The sequence below is a fragment of the Budorcas taxicolor genome, chromosome X, assembly GCF_023091745.1.
Source record: "Budorcas taxicolor isolate Tak-1 chromosome X, Takin1.1, whole genome shotgun sequence".
Lineage (NCBI taxonomy): Eukaryota > Metazoa > Chordata > Mammalia > Artiodactyla > Bovidae > Budorcas > Budorcas taxicolor.
This window is the reverse complement of record NC_068935.1, coordinates 19,618,968-19,639,653: the sequence shown is the minus strand read 5'-3', so window position 1 is coordinate 19,639,653 and position 20,686 is coordinate 19,618,968. Positions and strand designations below refer to the sequence as shown.

The window sequence follows — 20,686 nt, the reverse complement described above, 5'->3', positions numbered from 1 at the left end:
AGCAGAGCCTCATGCCTACAGGGGCCCATTGCTCTTGATTAAATGTTAAGTGGTCAGGACAGGTTTTCCCTCCCTTTTCTTCAGGAAAGGATGGTATTTTGGGCCACTACTAGGTTTTTGGTACACTTTTAGGAAAAGGTCCAATTTTGGGTGGGTCCAGAGAGGTTGAAACCTGGTCTCCTTCCTTCAAAACTCATGAAGCTGGAGAGAGGGACTTCCACATCTCAGTCAGCCACGGAGTCAGTCTACCTCAAGCTGCGGAAGATCTTTCTCATCTTCCTTGGCCTACACCCTTGACTCCAGAGTTGAGTTAGCAACACTCCATCTATGAAGCTCTGAGGAAAGGTGACATTTACAGGGCTATCTACTTGCTGACTTTTATTCAGAGGGGAACATTCCATTTGACATGGTCTTGAAGTTACTCTTGATAAGATGGAAATAAAATACCACACATGCACCATGAAAAGAAAATGGCACTCTGTGTATCTTTTACTCGCCAGGGGCTATGGTGCAGACTATGAGCCTGGTATTTTGAGAAAAAGGAGATCCCTGGGGACTTAAAATGATGTATGAAGTTCATTGTCACAAGACCATCGAATATCAAATCACTGTCTCTGCTTTCTCTGTAGGTAACCTGTCTCCATGATTTCTTTGGTGATGATGATGTGTTTATTGCCTGCGGTCCTGAAAAATTTCGCTATGCTCAGGATGACTTTTCTCTGGATGAAAATGGTAAGGACAACCACTGAATTTTATTGTTTCATTGTTCTCACTCCTTCTATACCTTAGGATTTTCATGGGTTCATATGACCTGGAGAACATCCATGAGTGGTCCCTCTGTCCCATATATTTGGATATAGGAGCCACTAAGTGAAAGTTGATTGCCTATCTCAGATGCATTGACCCTCCAAACCCAATAAACCTCACTGTCTGCCACCATAGTGACCGTGTTTCTTGAACCATATATTATTTCACCTGGGCTGACAGGCTCAATCAGACCATGGGAAGGAACATTTGGAGTCAGAAGTTAGTTATTGTATGTGTATATATTTTTTTCTAGTCAACATCCTCCAGCTATTTGGCCTATGTTGGTAGTTCCATTTTAGAACTGTTTTCCACTGTGTTCCTAGTGTCAAACATTTTCCCTCTTCCTACCTCCTGGCTTACTGCCCCATTCCTCGCACTTTGTGACTCAAGATTCCAGAAGATTGTGAATCTCAGGAAGGAGGTGAACATCTGCCCATCTCCCTTTACTTGAGTCCAAGCTCTGTGAGTAAGTTATTGGTGAATTAGCTCACACAGTCACAGAGTTAGGGGATGATCCTGATGGAAAAACACATTCAAAACATATTTCCCAATCATGAGGAGAAAAGTATGGGGAAAGTATCAAGTTGCACTAATACAGACTTTACAAACAGCTCAAGTGACAAGGACCCTGAAAGAGGTGGCATTTCTGCTGTGTTCCCTTTGAGAAGAGGCAGATGACCATAAAATAGGTAAACAAATCCCAGACTGTCCAGTTTCTTGTATCTTGTATGTCTCCAGCTCTGGACAGTGATCACTAAAGTTTGTCAATCAAAACAAGAAGTAAAAAAAAAAACAAAAATGAGCTTTCTGCTTAATTCAGTTTCCACCAAAGCTTAATATGCCAGAAAAGATCTCCTAATCTTTCAGAGAACCAATATTTTTGGTGTGTCTTTAAGTAGAAGGTGATGAGGTGGTGTCCAATGAAGAGATAACCCAGTGCCTAGCTGTTTGGTTCCACTTTGAGCATGATCACATGAGGTTGGAGAAAGATAGTGGAAAGAGCTCTAGACTGGGACTCAAGAAGCTTGACTGTGCATCCTTATTTGCTGTTTTCTTCCTTTGTGGCTCTAAGCAAGAGGTTTAAGCTCTTTGCATTCTCATCAGCAAAATGATTATAATAATCCTCCTAACATATTAGCACCATCAGTGTCCCAAATTACCATGGTAGGGATGCTGAATGACCTGCATAGAAAGGGTACTCCAAACATGTCAGACTGAGCTTGGGGGAGTAGCAGAAACATTTGGCAGACTCTCCTACACACCCAAGGCCTTTTTCTCTCTGTAAGTCATGAGTGGCATAGTCTCTACTGGTCCATTTATGCATTAAACCAGGAGAACAGGTTATGATGAGATAGACTGACAATCATAAAGAACTCTATAAATGCAAGGTGGTGGTGGTGGTGGTGGTGGTGGTAGTATTGCTTACTTATAAAATGACATGGCGTCCTTAATATGCCTATTGCAATAAATGACATGTGATGAATAATAAATAGTGGCGCCTACCCCCTCCTTTAAATTATTCATGAATATTTCATCTGTGTGGCTGCAACCTCTGAGCTGTCAATCTCTTCTCCAAGGAAATCAATTTTGTCAACAGGTGCTGTTCTGAGCCATGACTAAGTTGTCCAAAAATGATTGACTATTGACTATTTAATTACCTGCTCGGACTACTTTTCAACTCCTGCCCTTGTTTCCATGATCCAGGAGTTGAAACATCTGGCTTAGCCCAGGTGCCTTTGAAAGTTTCTCCCTTGCCTCTCTCTCCAGAGCCATCATTCCTTCAAACATTGAGGACCACCTTGTAGTCCTGAGACATGAAGTGCTTTGGCATGAGGTGCTTATTCCAGTTTCCAGAAGTTGGTAACATGCTGAGTCTTGGTTCTCCCCAGCTCTACTAAGCCATCTGTGTCCTTTTCCACCAGAATGCCGAGTCATGAAGGGAAACCCATCAGCCACAGCTGGCCCCAAGGCATCCCCAACACCTCAGAAGAGTTCAGCTAAGAGCCCTGGCCCCACGCGCCGGAGCAAGTCTCCAGCTGACTCAGGTAACGACCAAGACGGTGAGTGCTCTTCTCCTAACTGTGCACGCTGACTTCATTTATGGAGGGCAGTACCCTCTGCATGCAGAGGAATGAGTTCCTCATGAACACCACTGTGTCTCCGTGAGACCAATCCTATCCATTCAGAGACTAACCAGTTCAATTTGTTTGGCCTCATGGAGATACAGCTACAACCCCGATTCTACTCAGATGGGTACAGACCAGAAATCTGGCCCACTTTCCATGCTTGCTGTAATGCTGTTTGTTATGGTTCTCTTCATTGCCATTATTCTCAACGTCATCCAGCAAATGCATCGTCAGTGATATAATCAAGTCAAACATAAATTTGGAATAGAAAATCAGAATCAAAAACAAGAAGGTTAAAAAAAAAGAGCTACTTACCTCAAAGTGTCAACATGGTAGATGCCCTTGAGCTTTAAATGTAACTTTGAATTTTTTAGAAGTCAAAACAAAAAGGGAAACAAAATAAACTGCATCATTCTCACAGGAGTAAAGGACATATAGGTCAGGTTCCCAAAGGAAATAAAGAGATTTGATATATAGGATTTTATTTAGTGGATAGTTCATGATGTAAAAAATGTGATCTAGGGGTCTAGGGATCACTGCTGACGCATGAACTATTTATCAGTCTGTGAAGAGACTGGAGCTGGTGCCAAATGTAAATCATGCCACTGAGCAAACCATTTACTTCAGCCAGCTCTTTTTTCATAGTATGATTTTACTGATAAAGGCAGCAGTGTGTTGGTTTACATTCTGGTGCAAGGCCTTGCACCCACATTTTAAGTGGCACTGATCTAAAAAGCGAAAGGGCCACAGAAGTCCAAGTGTAGAAGCTCAGTAGACTCATGCACTGACAATTTGAATTCTTCATGGATACGAAATTCTATGATCCAGAAGACTTACACATTTATCCTCCCAAAGCTCAGGGTTCACCATGAGAATTCTTCTAGCCAGAGAGCCTTGGGGCAGAGAACAAAAGCACTCCTTATCACATCTTCAATTTGAGGCAGCTTGAGCAACCTCTCTTGGCTTTGAAATGTCCATGGCCTAGAAAAACAGCTGGTCCTGCTGGCCTCATCTTACCATGCCTATCACTGGGCATCTCTTTATTCTCAGGAAGAAGGAACCCAACTGTGAAGAGGCAACTCAGGCTTTTCATACCTTCATGTCTTTGCATACCCTGTTCTCCTGCACCTGGAATGCCATCCCTCAAACCCACCACTCTTCTTTGCTTGAAAACTTTAATCCTTCAATACCTCAAGTAGAAATAGTTGTTCCATTTTCCACAATATCATAGCATGTTGTTCATATCTCTGGGGTAATAGTCACAGCTGTGTTGTAAAGTATGTATTTGCTTGTATGTATTTACTTCCTCAACCAAATCCTGGGTCCCTCAAGGGCAAGGTGTCACGTTCATTTTTGTATTCTTAGTGCTGAGCACAGTACCTTTGTCCTAGTAGATGTTAACAGTGTTTGTAAAGCACAAGAGCACCTATTTCACCCTGCACAGTGCTAGAAACCCAGTAGACATGTAGGTAATACTTGCTGAAGGAATTTTTAAAAATACAGCTGTTTTGTGATATTTTGGTTAAACATAAGAATAGCACATGAAACTATGTAAGCAAATTCATATTGCTCAAACTATAAAGACTTAGATTTTAACACTTGGATTGAGAATGAAATTGTTTGTAAAGGTTCTAAGCAGGGCCTTGCAAAAAAATGTACTTGAAACACTTGATCAAGATTCATGAAGTCTGGGGACTTCCTTGGTGGCCAAGTGGTTAAGACTCTGCCCTTCCACTGCAGGGGGCACTGGTTCAATCCCTGGTCAGGAAACTAAGATCCCACATGCCGTGCAGTATAGCCAAATAAATACATAAATAAAAATATTCATAAAATCTGGCAATAATCACTTAGCTAATCAATTTTTCAGAGTATCACTGGCTATTTCTGGGATTTTTAACCTGTATTACTTATTTCTTGCTATAAAACAAATCACCCTAAAACATACTAACAAACATTTATTATCTCATGTTTTTGGTGAGTCAGGAATTCTGGGGTGGTTTAGCCGGGTGGTTCAGGATCTTTCACGTAGTTGTCATGTGGTTGAGGTCAAGGTGTCAGGGGATGCAGTCATTTGAAGACACAACTGGGATGGTAGAATTAACTTCCAAGATGGCCATTGGCAGGATCTTCTTCCAGACAGTGATTCAAGAGAATGAAGAAGAAAGAAGATGTGGTTCCTTTTATGATCTGTTCTCCAAAGCCATATACTGTCACTTCTGTTTTAGCCTTTTTATTGGAAGCAGTCACTAAGATCAGCCCACATTCAAGGAAGGGGTTGCAGCCTCCATTTCTTGAAGGGAAAGATATCTGAGAATTTGTGGGCCTGTTCTTAAGCCATCACATAATCCATTAGTTAGAAAGGCTGGGGTGGCAAAAGTTTGAAGTAAGTAGATTCTCTTTGCAGACTGTATCCAATTGGGTTACCCAGCACACATGAATACGACTACCTGTAATTAAACACAGTTTATACATACGTCAAATAATTGATCTCCAACATGCTACCTACAGAATTTCCCTTCTAAAATAGATGCACCTCACTGAGTATAATGTGTTGGAGACAGAGAAGGAATGCATTTAGGACTCAATGAACATGTATTAAATTGAGTTTTAATAGATCCCAACCTAGGCTTAAACAGGCAAGACCTATTTTTAGGTCTTGAACTCTTTCTTTCAAAAGTCCCTTGCTAAAGAGAAGGAATGAGGATGCACTCACACATACAAGATAAACAAAGTAACCAATTTGAGGTAGGAAAAATGGGACCTTACTTGGTATCAGAATTATTAACAGCCCTTGTTTCTTACCAGTAAAAAACAAACAAACAAACAAAAACACCTAAAGTGGTATCCTCAGTAGAGACTATTTAAATCTTCATTTCAGATAGTTCATGAACATAAGTGAAGTCAGACTCTAATCTAGCCAGCCTTCATGTTCTGGCAATTTTCAGAACATTTGCACTCATCTTAGATGATGTGTTTAGGGCCTCCACATGATTTCAGCCCACAAAGGTAAAAGGGAGTTTAGGGTCAAGAGTAGGACATCTGCTCAGTGAACATTCCACAGGGATAAAGCCAATCTCAGGCAAACCAGTACTTTAGGTAAAGTTTGGAGTTGACATACCCATTTTCCCTTTTCCAGCTCCTCCTCACTCAGGACTATTCCGAGCTGGGAGGCGTAGGGGGATAGGATATGGAAGAGGAAAGAGAGACATCCCTCTAGGAAAACCCAACTCTACCACTTCCCAGCTTTGTGACTTGGTTCAAGTTTCTTACCTTCTCTAAGACTTGGTTCCCATTTTGGATAAGACAGAACTTGCATGTCTAGACAAAAATCGTTCTCCATGGTTATAAGTTATTTCCAGAATTGTTAACCAGATTCCACAGAATTAGATAATAAGAAGGATGAGCTATAGACAATACACAGGTTTTCATAAAGCATCAAGGTTTTCTGAGCTGTCAGCGAAAAACATATACAGATTAATTTAGGGGCTCAGATGTAAAGAAGCTGCCTGCGATGCAGGAGACTGGGTTCGATCCTTGGGTCAGGAAGGTCCCCTGGAGAAGGAAATGGCTACCCACTCCAGTATTCTTGCTTAGAGAGTTCCATGGCCAGAGGAGCCTGGGAGGCTACAGTTCATGGGGTTGCAAAGAGGTGGTCACAACTGAGCGACTAACACTTACTTCATTAAAGAATAATGGCATTGGGTTGAGCTGAAATACTTTGTTCTTTTTTAGGACTTGGTAATACTGCCCTGTTTCTGTTCTCTGTCAGTCTGTCTTGGATCTGAGACTTGTGGATGGATCCACATTTCTTCATTTAGCCTGAGTAACTTAAGGTTGTGGAAGATAGGCCATTTCCAGGGAATTTTAACTACCTTCCTTTGATGGCAAATGAAAGCCAAAAATGTTCCTCTTTAGTCGGGATTCAAACCAAATGAAACATTGGCTCATTTCAGGTTCAGTTAAAGGAATGTTTTGATGTTCTAGTTCATTAGAAAATATGTAGGTTTGATTTTGGTCTGAACAAGTTTTCTAGCTTTACAAACATATGTGTATATATATATATATAGTCCAATTCATGATTCAGTTAATATCTGCGTTCAGTTTGAATTGAGGTTTAGTAAATTGATGCTATTTGGTCTGTAATGTGCATCATAATTTGATTCTTTGTTCCTTAGTGTTTAACTTGTCTCTTTCCTCTTCTGCCCATGAATAAATCAAAATCTTTCTACTTTATTCCCCTCGAGTTCAGTCCCACTCCTGCCTGCCAATATTGATGGCAGTATTGCCCCAAATGGGATGTCTGTTGCTAAGCCTAAACTTGAGTTAAGGAAAAATCTGATTGTCTATATAATATAGCTATAAGGAGCGCTCATTCTCGCTGGACAGAGCTGATGGACTCTGAGAATATAAGTCCCATTAGCCAAGGTTGTCTTTAAAGTAGGGCAAGGGACTGTGTGGAAAGCAGGTGAAACCTGAGCCCAGAGGACTCCTGTGGAATGTGTGAAGGAAGTTTATGCAGTACTCCATTTTGATTAACCCAGGACTTGCTATTTGATGGGCAAAGGTAAGGCTGGCTTCAGAACTAAAGGAAGATGTTTCTGCGCATCTCTCTCTATTTTTATTTCAGCCTTTAATGTGTTAATTTCTCTCTTTATGCAACTACCTCCCAATTGAATTGGATTGGATTGAATTAAAAGGACAAATTCAGCCAGATGCTGGGAAGGAATCTTTTCTTTTTCTTTCTTTTTTTGAGGAGCCTCCAAGGAAGCTAATTACCCACCCTGGTAGGCTGAGAGGATTGTAATGTAATAATTAGTTTGCTATTCTTCAACAGTGAGTCATTGTTGTAGCAACCCAATGTTCCCCACCCTTTGTCCCCCAACCTATGAGCACCTATTCCTGAAAGTCAAATCTTCCCTGTTCCCAAAATCCCGAGAATGAATGTCTTCTCTACCAAAATATACATCTTTTAAAAGGGGAGATCAAGGACCACAAAACAGCCAGGTTGGAGGGAGGATGTCCATGGGACTACTGTATCCAGGAGTCCTTCTCTTCTGAACTAAACAGGTTGCTTTGGGTTGCCTAAGATGGAGGAAACCGAATGCTCTGACTGTCCTGAACGTGACTGGATGTACCAACTCAGTCCAATAAAAATAAAATGCAAGCCACAGATGCAAGCTTTGTATGTAATTTAAAATTTTCCAATAGCCACATTTAAGATCAAAGAAACAGGTGAAATTAGTTTTGATAATTTATTTTATTTAATATATCCAAAATCTTATCATTCTGTCATGTAACCAATGTAACCAATTATTGAGGTGTTTTACATTCGTTGAAATGGGGTTGTATTTTATACTTACAGTACACCTCAATTGACTAGCCACACTTCAAATGCTCACTTGCCACATGTGACTGAGTGTGTGGGCTCAGTTGCCCAGTCATGTCCGACTCTTTGCAACCCCATGGACTATAACCTGCTCTGCCAGGCTCCTCTGTCCATGGAATTTCCCAGGCAAGGGTACTGGAGTAGGTTGCCATTTTCTTCTCCAGGAGGTCTTCAACACACAATATCCTTCTTCTGCATCTGAGAGAAGTTCAAGATAGTGATCTTTTATGTGACGTAAATGCTCTGCACTTTGCAAAATATTTCCAAATCCATCATCTCAGTTGTCACTCATAATAGCACCATAAATTAAGTTGGGAAAAGAAAATATCCAGTTGGTTTTTTTTAGATTGGAGAACAAAGATATAAAGAGGTTCAGTAAATCTTGCAGTCTTCCCAATATCTATTTATGACTCAGGAATGAGAGCTCAGCTCTCCTGACTCCCATGCAAACAATCCTTGCATTTTCCTTGAGGCAGGGTGTAGAAGCTCCAGAGTGGTGAATAAACAGTCTCTCTTGGATGGCCCTTGCCTCTCTGCTCCTTCTACCTTCCTCGGCTTTCAGAGAAGGGCTGTAGGGAGGCAGGGGTGGGGGTGGTATGTGTGACATTCTCTTTGTGCAGCATAGAACACAGCCATAAATTAAGCACCTTTGTTTCCAGTTCCCATCATAGACCCTCCATCAGCTCCCCTCCTGTCCATCCAAGGGGAAGTGGTGCTCTTTGTCTGTGCCCTTGGTGAAGCCATAGGAAGAGAAAAAGACTTCCCTTACCTCCTCCCCCATTCTGGTTCTTTCTAACACCACGACTTATGTCTAGTTGAAGTGGAAGAACTGTCCTATATCTAAGGCAACTTTTCCATTGCTTAGGAAATGGTTGGAAAAGCAGTATAATGGGGGCCCAGAACACACCACAGGCCGTGGGATGTGGTGGTGTTGACCCATATCCCTGAAGTAGGAGTCCTAGCAACATGTTGCACATTGGGATTTGTGTTTAAATACAAGTGATTCTCCAAATTTTGGGTGGAGTACAAACATTGTTATTTACAAATACTCACACAGTTATGTGTCAAGCAAACATTCTAATCATTTTACATATATTAACTAATTTAATTCCTACAACAACCTTATGAGGTAGGTGCTATTGTCCCCATTTTGCACATGAAGAAACTAGGGCATATGGAAGTGGACTGACCTACCCAGGACCACACAGCTAGGAAGTAGTAGAGCTGGGGTTTGAACCCAGGCAATCTGGCCCCACACTCTACAATTTAACCGTTGAACTGTGGTGCTGAAAATGAGACTTAATGATTTGTTTAGATGCCGAGTACATGAGAGACAGAGGCAGTAAGTGCTGTTGGAAGTATTGGAGTTTGTGGGAAAGTGAGCTTACTGTGGGCTAGGGTGTTACGGCTTCCTGAAAGAACTGGGCCTTGAAGGAAGATTTCAGTTGATAAAGAAGTGGATGTTTCTGGCAGCAGAGAAAACATGAACAAAAAAGCAGAGGTGGTAATGAGTACAGCATATTGAGGTACAGACAGGCTGCCATTGAACCTACATCTCCAGCCCCCACCTTCCTTCTGGATATCAGCGCCATGAATGCTGACCAGACAATTCCGCCTCCATGTGCCAAATGCAATGTGTCTACAAAACAAAAATATTTCCCTTCCCCAACCCCCTGACAATAGAATCAATTCTATTCCCTAGGCCCAGCACCTTGGCATTATCTTTGACTCTTCCCACTCTTCAGCCCTTCATGTCTACCATATCCTGTGCCTGTTGTTGTTGTTGAACCTTTAAAACATCTTCACCTTTCTCACAAAAAAATCCCTTCCTTTCCCTCATCACCTGATGCCTGAATTGCTCAACATACTCTTACATAGTATCTCTGCTTCAAATCTCTATCCACGTAGGCATTTGCTGTGGTGCCACCACATTTTTCATCCTAAAACACAGCCATTGTATAACTTCCCTGCTCCGATACCTTCAATGGTTCCACATGGAGTTCATTGACCACCCTACCCCCATGGTACTGCTGAGAGAGTCGAGAACCAAGGGCTCTGCTTTGGGGAACACAGCCATAACCTGCACAAATAAAAAGTAATGGGCTTCACTCAGGAAAACTTCAGTCTTCTACTGTCTGACCTGCTAGCCAAAGAATTAGTCCTCAGCCTCCTTAAGTTGATGAATCACACACCATGGAAGGGGATTTCCTAACTCAATGCTTCAATTCCTTCCATTTCTAGTAGTGGCCAGTAGTAATAGCAAAGGAAGCTGTCATTATTGAGCCCTCTCTATCTGCTAAGGCACTTGACTAAGTGTTTTATATGTAGTCTGTCATGTAATGCTCAAAACAACAAGAATTGGCATCCACATTATTTTTATTCAAATGTTACAGATGAGGAAACAGACTCACAGAGGGTAGGTTCCACCTGAGGTCACACATCTAAGAAATGGCTCAGCCCGGGTTTAAAACCCTGACTGATTCCAAAGCATATGTTCTTTCCACAGATTAAGGGCAGTGTAGTTTTTTTCTAGTTCCTGCCCCATAAAACTGGGAGTGAGTGTTGACAACAAGCTTGCTCCACCAGAAACATGTTCTCAGCAAAACCACCTTCAGCTAGAAATAAATATTGTCAGCTTTATCAAGTCAGAGGAAACAATCCTGGCACATCTATCAGTCTTCTTACAGTTGTCTTCTTCTTGAAGGAAACTGATCTGTGTCAAAATAGTGCAGAAATGGGTACACATTGTTTTTTTTGCTATAGGGAAGATTCTTACTTTTCTCCTTTATTTAAAAAATCCACCACTGCATGCTGTCCAAGACTCTGAAGGGAATTGATTTAAAATTCAAATTCCAACTTCCGAAGTTACAGAGTCTTACAACCTATGATTGAATTTGGCCTGAGAACCAGGCTTGTGATCAAATCAGTGAAAAACTGTTGTTGGGCCCTTAGTTTTTGCTTCCCTATTAGATGAGTCTGGGGAGAGGGACAAAAGCTTTCCCACTGAGCAGAAATAATTAGCCAAACCAATCCACACACCCCGCCCAAGGGCTCTTTGGAATGAATGTATGAAAACCACAGGCTCAGTCTCTTGGCCTTGTTCTGAAGTAAGTTGAAACCACCTTGGTTCTACTTGGATGGCCTTCCAGAAAACCTCCCTGTATAAGTAGGAAGAAACCAGGGTGTCTTTGGACTGGAAGGAAGGAACATTAGAGCATCTCAGTATGAGAAAAGAATGAGGAAGTGACTGAATTGTATATTGAGATCTCCCTCTTCAAGACATTAGGAAATTAGAAAAGACAAGACAGAGAACCAATCACTGAAAAGTCATGGTGGTATGTGATATGCTAACTTTGGGGGAATTTTGAAATAAATCTGTAAGCAAATCCTGAAGTCCACCATCCATTGAGAAGAAGCAGTTTATACCCTTTAAGCAAGTACTAAACTCTCTGAGGCTCTTCTTATGATTAAAAGGAGACCATTAATTCCTGGCTACCATCTCTTGGGGTTATCAGGAGAATCATGTGAATTCATATAGTGCAAAATGCTTTGAAAACAATTGTCGAAATACATCTGCAATTTTAAAGGTGGCTCTGAAATTATTGTCATAGCTTTTTTTGTAGACTGAGTTATTTATTTTCAGTGAGCAGTATTTCAAAATAGACCTCAAACCCAAACCAGCAGACTTGATTTTGAATTGAGCTCAAATGTGGAGATTCGAATGGGAGGGAAAAGCCAGAGCTAAGTGAGAAGTAATACTAAATCAGTTTGCTCTCCAGTCAAAGGCTGGGTGAAAAGCACATGTCAAACTGACCCTTTTCTTCCTGTACCATGCAAACTTGAACCCAGAAAGTAAATGACTTGTTTAACTCATTGCCCAGACAAATCTTTAATCGCTGTACCTGGGGCTACTTATACCCACCTTTCACACGATTGCATCTTGATTTCCAGGAAGCAGTCCAGCCTCCAGACAAGGGAATTCAGAGTCTAAGAGCTCAGCATCAATTTGCCAGGCTAGTGACAATACTCTGCCCTTGGCCACCCATGCCAGAAACTGAAATTTCTCCTTGTTCTTCGGGAACTGACTCCTTCTACCTTGTTCTTGACTCCTGGGAGCTCCTATTCCCCTACACATTTAGGTCCCTATAAATCTAGTTAATTCAACTTAGCTACCTTACCCACCATCTTTTGTTGGGGCTTGTCTTGTTCCATTCTGAGGGAGCCAAGGATTTAAAGACAAGCACTGGGAAATGGGCAAGCATGAGCCTTCAGAGAAGCTAGTAAGCCAAGATTGTGCCAAGCCAAGCTTGGCAATTATGCTGCAAAGCTGAGGGAAGTGGCAGACAGGACGCAGATACCATCTTCTCAGAGGATTCTGTGGCATGAGGGTAGTTACATGGCTGGCTGGCCACTCTCTCTGCTATTGTTTCAGGACATTGTCTATGAATGTTGGCAGGGTGAATGAAGGATAGCTCTTGCTAATCACTTTCCAATCTAAACTAGATTGAGTAGGATAAAAAGCCTAGAAGATGGGTGTAAGCTCTGGTGTCTGCTTCTACTTGCTCCTATTTCTTTCTTTTTTTTCTCTGTTACAACTCTTCTCCCTCCTTCCTACCCATGTCAGCAAGTTGTCACAGGAAGGAGCTCCAGGAGCAAAGTGTGAAAAGGGAAGAGCAATGTAGCAAAAACTGAAAACAAACCGAAACATACATAGGCTTTGGAATCAGAAAGACCTGTGTTCAAATCCTGGACACAGGATTTGCTGTCTCTAACTGGAACAAACCTCTGTTTCCCTATCAGAAATTAGAATATGACTAGACGAGGTTGTGTGTATGTGTGTGAGAGAGAGACAGGGGGAAAGAGAGCGAGAGACGAGAAAGAGAGAAAAAGAGTTCCTGGCTTATCACAAACACAAAATAAGCATTATTATCCTGGTTTTTGTTGATAAGATTGTTAAAGCAGCCTAGGAGATTGAAAAGTTCCTGATGTGCCTTGTTGTAAAGGAGTAAAAATGAACTGTGCAATGAGAAGAAAGGGATGAAAGGATTTGGAATATGAGTAAATAAAAGATGCCAACAGCAAGGCTGTGGTTATGAGAAGGGAAATGAGAGAGACCAGTGAAAGATGGCGAAGACTCCCCCAGTACATTCTCAAATTGCAGCTGAGAAATGGAACCTCCAAGACAGAAGCTAAAGATGTCTGAGCAGAATAAAGGAAAAATGAGGGTTATCAAACTGGTGTTATTTCCAGTCACGCTCAAAATGATGTGCGACAGCCTTCCATGTGGATTTGCCAATCCCAAACTAAGCACGGTTCATCAAACCCTATTTTCATCTTTTCCTGCTACTTCTTTTACTTGACATTTATATGAATTGGCTTCATAATTCAAGTCAAATGGCACTCTTCCAGATTTTTTTTCCCACAGAACCCATAGAAGAAATGCATATAAGAATATGTTTTATGTCCTCTGTAGACGTAGGAGCTCCTTCAGCTTGTAGGGAATTGACCTTTGCCTGAGTTGTGTGCTGTGTGTTCTCAGTCATGTCTGACTCTTCGTGACCCCATGGACTGTAGCCCGCCAGGCTCCTCTGTCCATGGAATTTTCCAGGCAAGAATACTGGAGCAGGTTGCCATTTCCTACTCCAGGGGGACCTTTGCCTGTTCGTGTTTACATTTTCTCATTGCTCTGTGTCCATCTTTGGGTTTAACTCCATCATGAAAGTCTGGGAAAGTGTCTGCCGTGTTTTTCCCCAACAATTAAATTGTTAATTGTAGTTAAATGGTTAAAAACTGATTTTCAAAATGCTTATTGAATGCTGATGACAAAACTAAATCCTTTATCTGCAGGTAGCTTAAGATTGATCTGGAGATTGATTGATTGGGAGAGTGGCAGTGGAACATACATAAACATACACAGACATACAGAGAATAGAGAGAGAGGTATAGATGGAACCTTAGTGCTCTAAAATTTTGGGGTGAGAGAGTTACAGAGAATGTTGAGAAAAGAACTAGAAATTGAAAAGAAAAAAAAAAAAAACAACCTGTGTGTGTAGCTCTATGGCCAATAAGTGGGAACTGATTCCCATGCAGACATGCTGTGGTTAATAATTTCCCACATTTTGGCAAGACCAGTGGGCTCATTCTCAGGTAAAAAGCTGGATAAAAGGGTAGGTAAAAAAGACAGTTTTCACACTGGAAGTATAGTAGTCATCCTCTTGTACCATGGCTGAGGAACGCTGGGAAACTTGCTTGCCCAAGGACAGAGCAACCGTGTAGAACAAAATGGCAGAACTTACCTGGGGATACCTACATCTTTGAGACTTCCTGGCTGAGGTCAGGGCTCTTCTGAAAGACTTGCATTATGTCAGTTCACATTCATGACCAAGATTGCTCTGCATCTTGAATTCTAGGGGGCCAGGTCCTGCTTGGAGACCCTGAGGCACTGCAGGTGGTGGAGTAACTCCTTCCTTTTCCTGCAGAGTATTTGACTCCTTTGCCACGTTGTCTCCATGGACTCTTGCTTCTTCCAAAGTGTCTCTTTTATTCACCAGAAAGCCTAGTGCCCTGGCAAAGCCTACCTCCCCCAGTCTCTGTGCTGTTTGGTACAAGTCATGTTCCTCTTTGGGTGGCTTGCATCGTATGTGTACATAACACCCTAAGTTTGCCTGACCTCTGGGTCTCTTTTCTTCTCCTAGTCCATGCTTTACCTCTCCAGTGCTTTAATTTAAGCCATCACCACCTCTCACCTGGATGAATGCATTGTCTTTCAACCAGTCTCTTTGCTTCTACCTTTACCCCACCCTAATCCAGTCCACCCACCACGACTAGAGTCATAGTTTTTAAATGTAACTTTGATGGTCTCAAACTTGTGATATATTATCAAATGTACATTTGACAATGTATGATTTCTTTCACACATCAAACCCAAACTTAACTCAAGTCCTCACAAGAGGCCCCCAGGGTCTGGTCTTTATCCTCAACTCCAGTCTCATCTCTCAGAACTCACTGCTGGCATGTATGCTTGAGCCATTTGGAGCTGTTTGTACTTCTGTCAATGTACTGTATTCTTTCACGCTGCCATTCCTTTTGCCCCTCCCAGTGAAATTCTGATCTAGACTACACTTTCTACTCTCTCTGCCTAACTAGCTCCAATTCCTCTTCTCTTAATGGCTTTATTGAGATATAATTCACATAACAAACAATTCACTCAGTTAAAATGTACAATTCACTGGATGTTGATAGTTTAGTTATGGAGTTGTACAGCCATCAGTATTTAATGCCAGAACATCTTCATCCACCTCTCGCCAAGAAACCTGGTACCTGTTAGCAGACCCTCTCCATTCCAGCCTCCTTGCTTCCTGCTGGCCTGCCTGTGGCAACCATTGATCTATTGGACCTTCTGTCTCTGTAGATTTGTCTATTCTAGAGTCATCTCTCCAGACTTTTTTCAGGTGTTGCCTCCTCTTGTTTGCCTCCTAGTTCCCTGATTTCCAAGCATCTCTGCTGGGCTCCAATAACACCACTTGTCTGGCTCTGTCATAGCACTTATTCTACAGTATTCTTATCTGCCTCCCCATTTGAAGTGACTTACTCATCTCTGAAACCCTAGTGTCTAATTCTTGGCTCAGTTTAGAGAAAGTACTCTGGAACTACTGGCCAATTTAATGAATGACTCCCAGGAAGCCCTGACAGGGAGAAAGGCCTCTCAGTGAGTGGGTTAAAGACAAGTGAATACACAGGTAAAACCAGATGGTGGATGCCTAAGTGCCCATTTTTCAGCTCACTTGCACTTGGATAAATTCAGCTACCACCACACTGATGTCTCTTTCATCTCTATAGTTGATGTGAAGGTTCCAGAACCTAGGGAAACATTACCAAAGTGGTGCAGAGGAAGTATATCTTCAGGAAATATTCATGATACATCAGTTTAAGCTTTACCTGTGGGATCAACAGCAACACTCTCAGGCCATCTTCCTGCTCAATTTTTTCAATTTCCTATTCTCTCTGTCTCTCTTCCTCTCTACCCGCTCTCTCCTGTCTTCCCTTCCTCCTCTTTCTCTTCTCCTCCCCTCTCCCCACAGTGCCCTTGGGATATTTGCCTTTTTTAAAAAGCACATTTCAGAATATCTGAGGAACAATGTAGGTCCTTAGATTTTAAAATAAATTAACTTAAGCATGAGATGTCTGAACATGAATTCCCTTTGAAAGCTGTTTAATTGTTCCACTTCAATGCACCACATTTCTTTTTACATGATTGGATCTTTTAAAAATCTGGTCAGCAAGGGAATATAAGACAATTTGCAACAACAATGGAATATAGAGATGTTAAACACTAAATCATTTCATTTTCAACATTTTACTGACTAGAGACAAATGGAGGTGCACCCTGACTCTGGCTATTAATGCCATCATCCTTTTTCTGTCTGTAAGCCTTTCTCCTGATTTCAAACTACTTCCTTCTCTTTCCTAGCAACCTCTTGTCTCTCGTCTCCTTCACTTCTGATCTCTCTCTCATTCTCAATTCTCTCCTCTGCCCATTTTGCTGTATGCACCTCTCTTTATGTTTCACACTGTTTCTCCTCCATTTTCTTTTCCATTCTGCTTCCTAATTAGCTCTCTCTCTCTCCTTTTTTCCTTCTGGTCTTTGTACCCATAATGAGGTAGGGAAGAGAGAGTGGGGGGAAAGATGAGCAGGAAAATAGAGAGGGGAAGAGATAGATAATAGGGCTGTCCTGCACCACATCATCTGCCACCAGAGGGGACATGCCCAAATCACTCAGATGCCTTCCCCTTTAAGGTGAGGCATATGACCTCTTCATGCCTTTTTAATGTCATTTATAAAATTGAAACAGAGTAACATGTTCCCGGACTACCTCCCAGAGATGCTGCTAGGGTCAGACTTGGGAATGAATATGAAAAAGGTTTGAAAAGAACCAGATCCCTGTAATTGGAAGTACTTGGAAGGAGGTGAGGTGGGGAGAAGGTGGGGGCGGGAGTTAGATTACTGCTTTGCACCACAAGGGGATCTAATTAACTGAGGATTGTAGTTCTTGCCTTTCTGAGGAATGTGTTTCTTTTCACCTTTGTTCTACTCATCAAATCACTTGGTCATCTGTGTAGCGCGTTTGAATGTTCTTAGTGTCTTCAGAGGGGAAGGATAACATGTTCCTTTGTATGCTGTTGATTTTTCTCCCTTCCTTTTCTCTTGCCTTGGGCTAGCAAACGGAACCTCCAGCAGCCAGCTCTCTACCCCCAAGTCTAAGCAGTCTCCCATCTCTACGCCCACCAGTCCTGGCAGCCTCCGGAAGCACAAGGTATTATGTCTCTTATACCTTACTAAACCCCCTTTCACTTGGACTTTTTGGTCCATTAGCTTGAAGCCTCAGGAATCCCAGCAGGGGTCAAGCTTCCAATCATTGTGTTTATTCTTCTGGCCCCTGGCTTAATTCTATTTACCCAAAAGGAAGTGGTATGAAGGACCCAGATACCCCCATTCTGAGTTAATCATGTCACCAAATGATGGCCCAAGGGATAAACTGAGCTTTGTCCCTCTGATTCAGAGGCACAGCAAACAGGATGGTGAGGGCAACTTAAGTTCCTAGGTCCAGTAAAGGTCATAAAGAAAGTTAGTCCTGAGTTACTCCCTTTAGATTCGTGGGACATTCAAATATGAACAGACCCTAATTTCACTGTGTATTCTTCATGCTCAGGCCAATTCTGGTACACTGTGGGAAGAGAGGGCATATATTCATTGCACTGACCTTAGGTACCCTTTACACCTCTGAGTTAGCCCCAATAAATATACCATTAAAATAAGAGATGTTGTAGAAATTCTCTACCTCCACTTTCCAAACTGATTTCCACCTAGAAATCTCTTCTGTATCAAAAATATGCAGTGGCCATTGCCTTCCACCTCACTTCAGGCCACATGGATGTGGTTTCTGCTCTGATTGTTGTTGTTTACTCCCGAAGTCATGTCCAACTCTTTTGCAACCCCATGGACCATAGCCCACCAGGCTCCTCTGTCCATGGAATTCTCTAGGTAAGAATGCTGGAGCAGGGTGCCATTCGCTTCTCCAGGGGATCTTCCCGACCCAGGGATCAAACCCTCATCTTCTGCATTGGCAGGTGATTCTTTACTGCTGAGCCACCAGAAGCCCTCTGCTCTGATTACCACACCATAGAGTGGCTTCCTCTAGGATTCTCTTGTGTTCCCCTGGCTCACAAGACCTGGCATGAGATGGAGAAAGGCAAAAAGCCACCAACGTGGCCAGTTCCATCACGGAACCATAGAGAGTAAGAGGTAGAAGAGATCTGAGACAGAGGTAAATTTGTTTAGTTTGATTCCTCAATGATCTTGTGGGATTGATATTTTACACATGAGGAAATTGAGACCCAGAATGGTGAAGTTACTTACTGGGGTGACATGGCTAGGCAGCAGTAGACATAAGGTCCTAACCAAGGTTATGACCCTTGGTCTACTGGAGCTGGTTTACACTAGCTCATGAGAGCTGACTGTGTACACTGCTTCCCAACTCTAGTAACTAGAGCTCAGCCATGATGGGAATATTTACACCATGGAATTCAGCAAATGCTATAAATCAGAGTTGTTGTTTTCTCACACAGAAAGCTGGTTGTTACCCATTTAACAGCACACCACTACCTGACACCCATTTAAATTTCCCTTTCTCTACATCAGGATTTTAATTTCCTGGTTAACTCGACCATTACCTGCACCATAATTCCTAATGCTCATTCCATTCCTTTAATGACTCTTTTAACTTCTGCTAGTGCCCCTGGCTGGAACCTTTGGATTGTTCTCTTGAGCTACTTGGTTTTAACAAAGGAGGATCTGCTGAACTGTCTGTGTAGCCAATGTTACCCCGAGATTGTGAGATGGATGAGAACTGCTTTAGCATTCAACTTTCAGTGATTCTTCTGAGCAACAAGGCTTGTTCATGTGGACATACCAGGATGAGGAATAGCCTACTTTGGTTGTTCTATTGTCTACACAGAACCGCATAGGGATGCTCCACTGTTTCCTACTATGTCCTTGTTCCATGCATTTCTGCCCTTACTTTCCTTCTGGGAAGTGTGACCTATCCCAGTACCTTCCACCAGTACCTTTCTCAAAGGGCTGGGTGGGGGTGCAGTCTAGGCATTTATTTGGCCCATACACTTGAGTCTTTCCACTTTTTAATTGATAAGTTCAGTTCATTTAGGCTGAGGCTCCACAACCCATAAACCCACTGGATGAATGCATTGCTAAACTATTTCTTCTGGTTGGGGTTTCAGGCTTTAGGGGGGCGTTCTTTGCTGTTTTTCATTTTGCTTTTGTTTTAGATTCCATTCTAAAAACAAATTTCACCATTGAAAGACTAGAATAAGCTACAGATGGCAGCCTTGTCAAAGCCTCGCTATTTTCTTTGTATCATTGAGTTCTCAGTGTATCACTTTATTTTTCAAATTGCCCTTTTTAAGATCATACATCATGACCAAGTGGGCTTTATCCCAGGGATGCAAGGATTCTTCAATATCCACAAATCAATCAATGTAATACACCACATTAACAAATTGAAAAATAAAAGCCATGTGATTATCTCAATAGATGCAGAAAAAGCCTTTGACAAAATTCAACATCCATTTATGATAAAAACTCTCCAGAAAGCAGGAATAGAAGGAACATACCTCAATGTAATAAAAGCTATATATGACAAACACACAGCAAACATTATCCTCAGTGGTGAAAAATTGAAAGCATTTCCCCTAAAGTCAGGAACAAGACAAGGGTGCCCACTCTCACCACTACTATTCAACATAGTAGTTTTAGAAGTTTTGGCCACAGCAATCAGAGCAGAAAAAGAAATAAAAGGAATCCAAATTGGAAAAGAAGAAGTAAAACTCTCAATGTTTGCAGATGACATGATCCTTTACATAGAAAACCCTAAAGACTCCACCAGAAAATTATTAGAGCTAATCAATGAATATAGTAAAGTTGCAGGATATAAAATCAACACACAGAAATCCCTTGCATTCCTATACACTAATAATGAGAAAATAGAAAGAGAAATTAAGGAAACAATTCCAGTCACCATTGCGATGAAAAAAATAAAATACTTAGGAATATATCTACCTAAACAAACAAAAGACCTATATACAGAAAACCAGTGTTTTATACACTGGTGAAAGAAATCAAAGAGGAAACTAATAGATGGAGAAATATACCATGTTCATGGATTGGAAGAATCAATACAGTGAAAATAAGTATACCCAAAACAATCTATAGATTCAATGCAATCCCTATCAAGCTACCAATGGTATTTTTCATAGAACTAGAACAAATAATTTCACTGTTTGTATGGAAATA

General features: G+C 41.7%; 1 protein-coding gene across 1 annotated transcript in view; it reads left to right on the top strand.

Moving 5' to 3' along the window:
* DCX (doublecortin) overlaps window positions 1–19,674 on the top strand; it is a 103,592-nt gene extending 83,918 nt beyond the window's left edge. Inside the window, exons 4-7 of the mRNA XM_052663465.1 lie at window positions 630–732; window positions 2,730–2,852; window positions 17,539–17,633; window positions 19,663–19,674. Coding sequence (XP_052519425.1) covers window positions 630–732; window positions 2,730–2,852; window positions 17,539–17,633; window positions 19,663–19,674 — 333 coding nt within the window. The remainder of the gene's footprint in view (window positions 1–629; window positions 733–2,729; window positions 2,853–17,538; window positions 17,634–19,662) is intronic.
* Window positions 19,675–20,686: the final 1,012 nt, after the last annotated feature.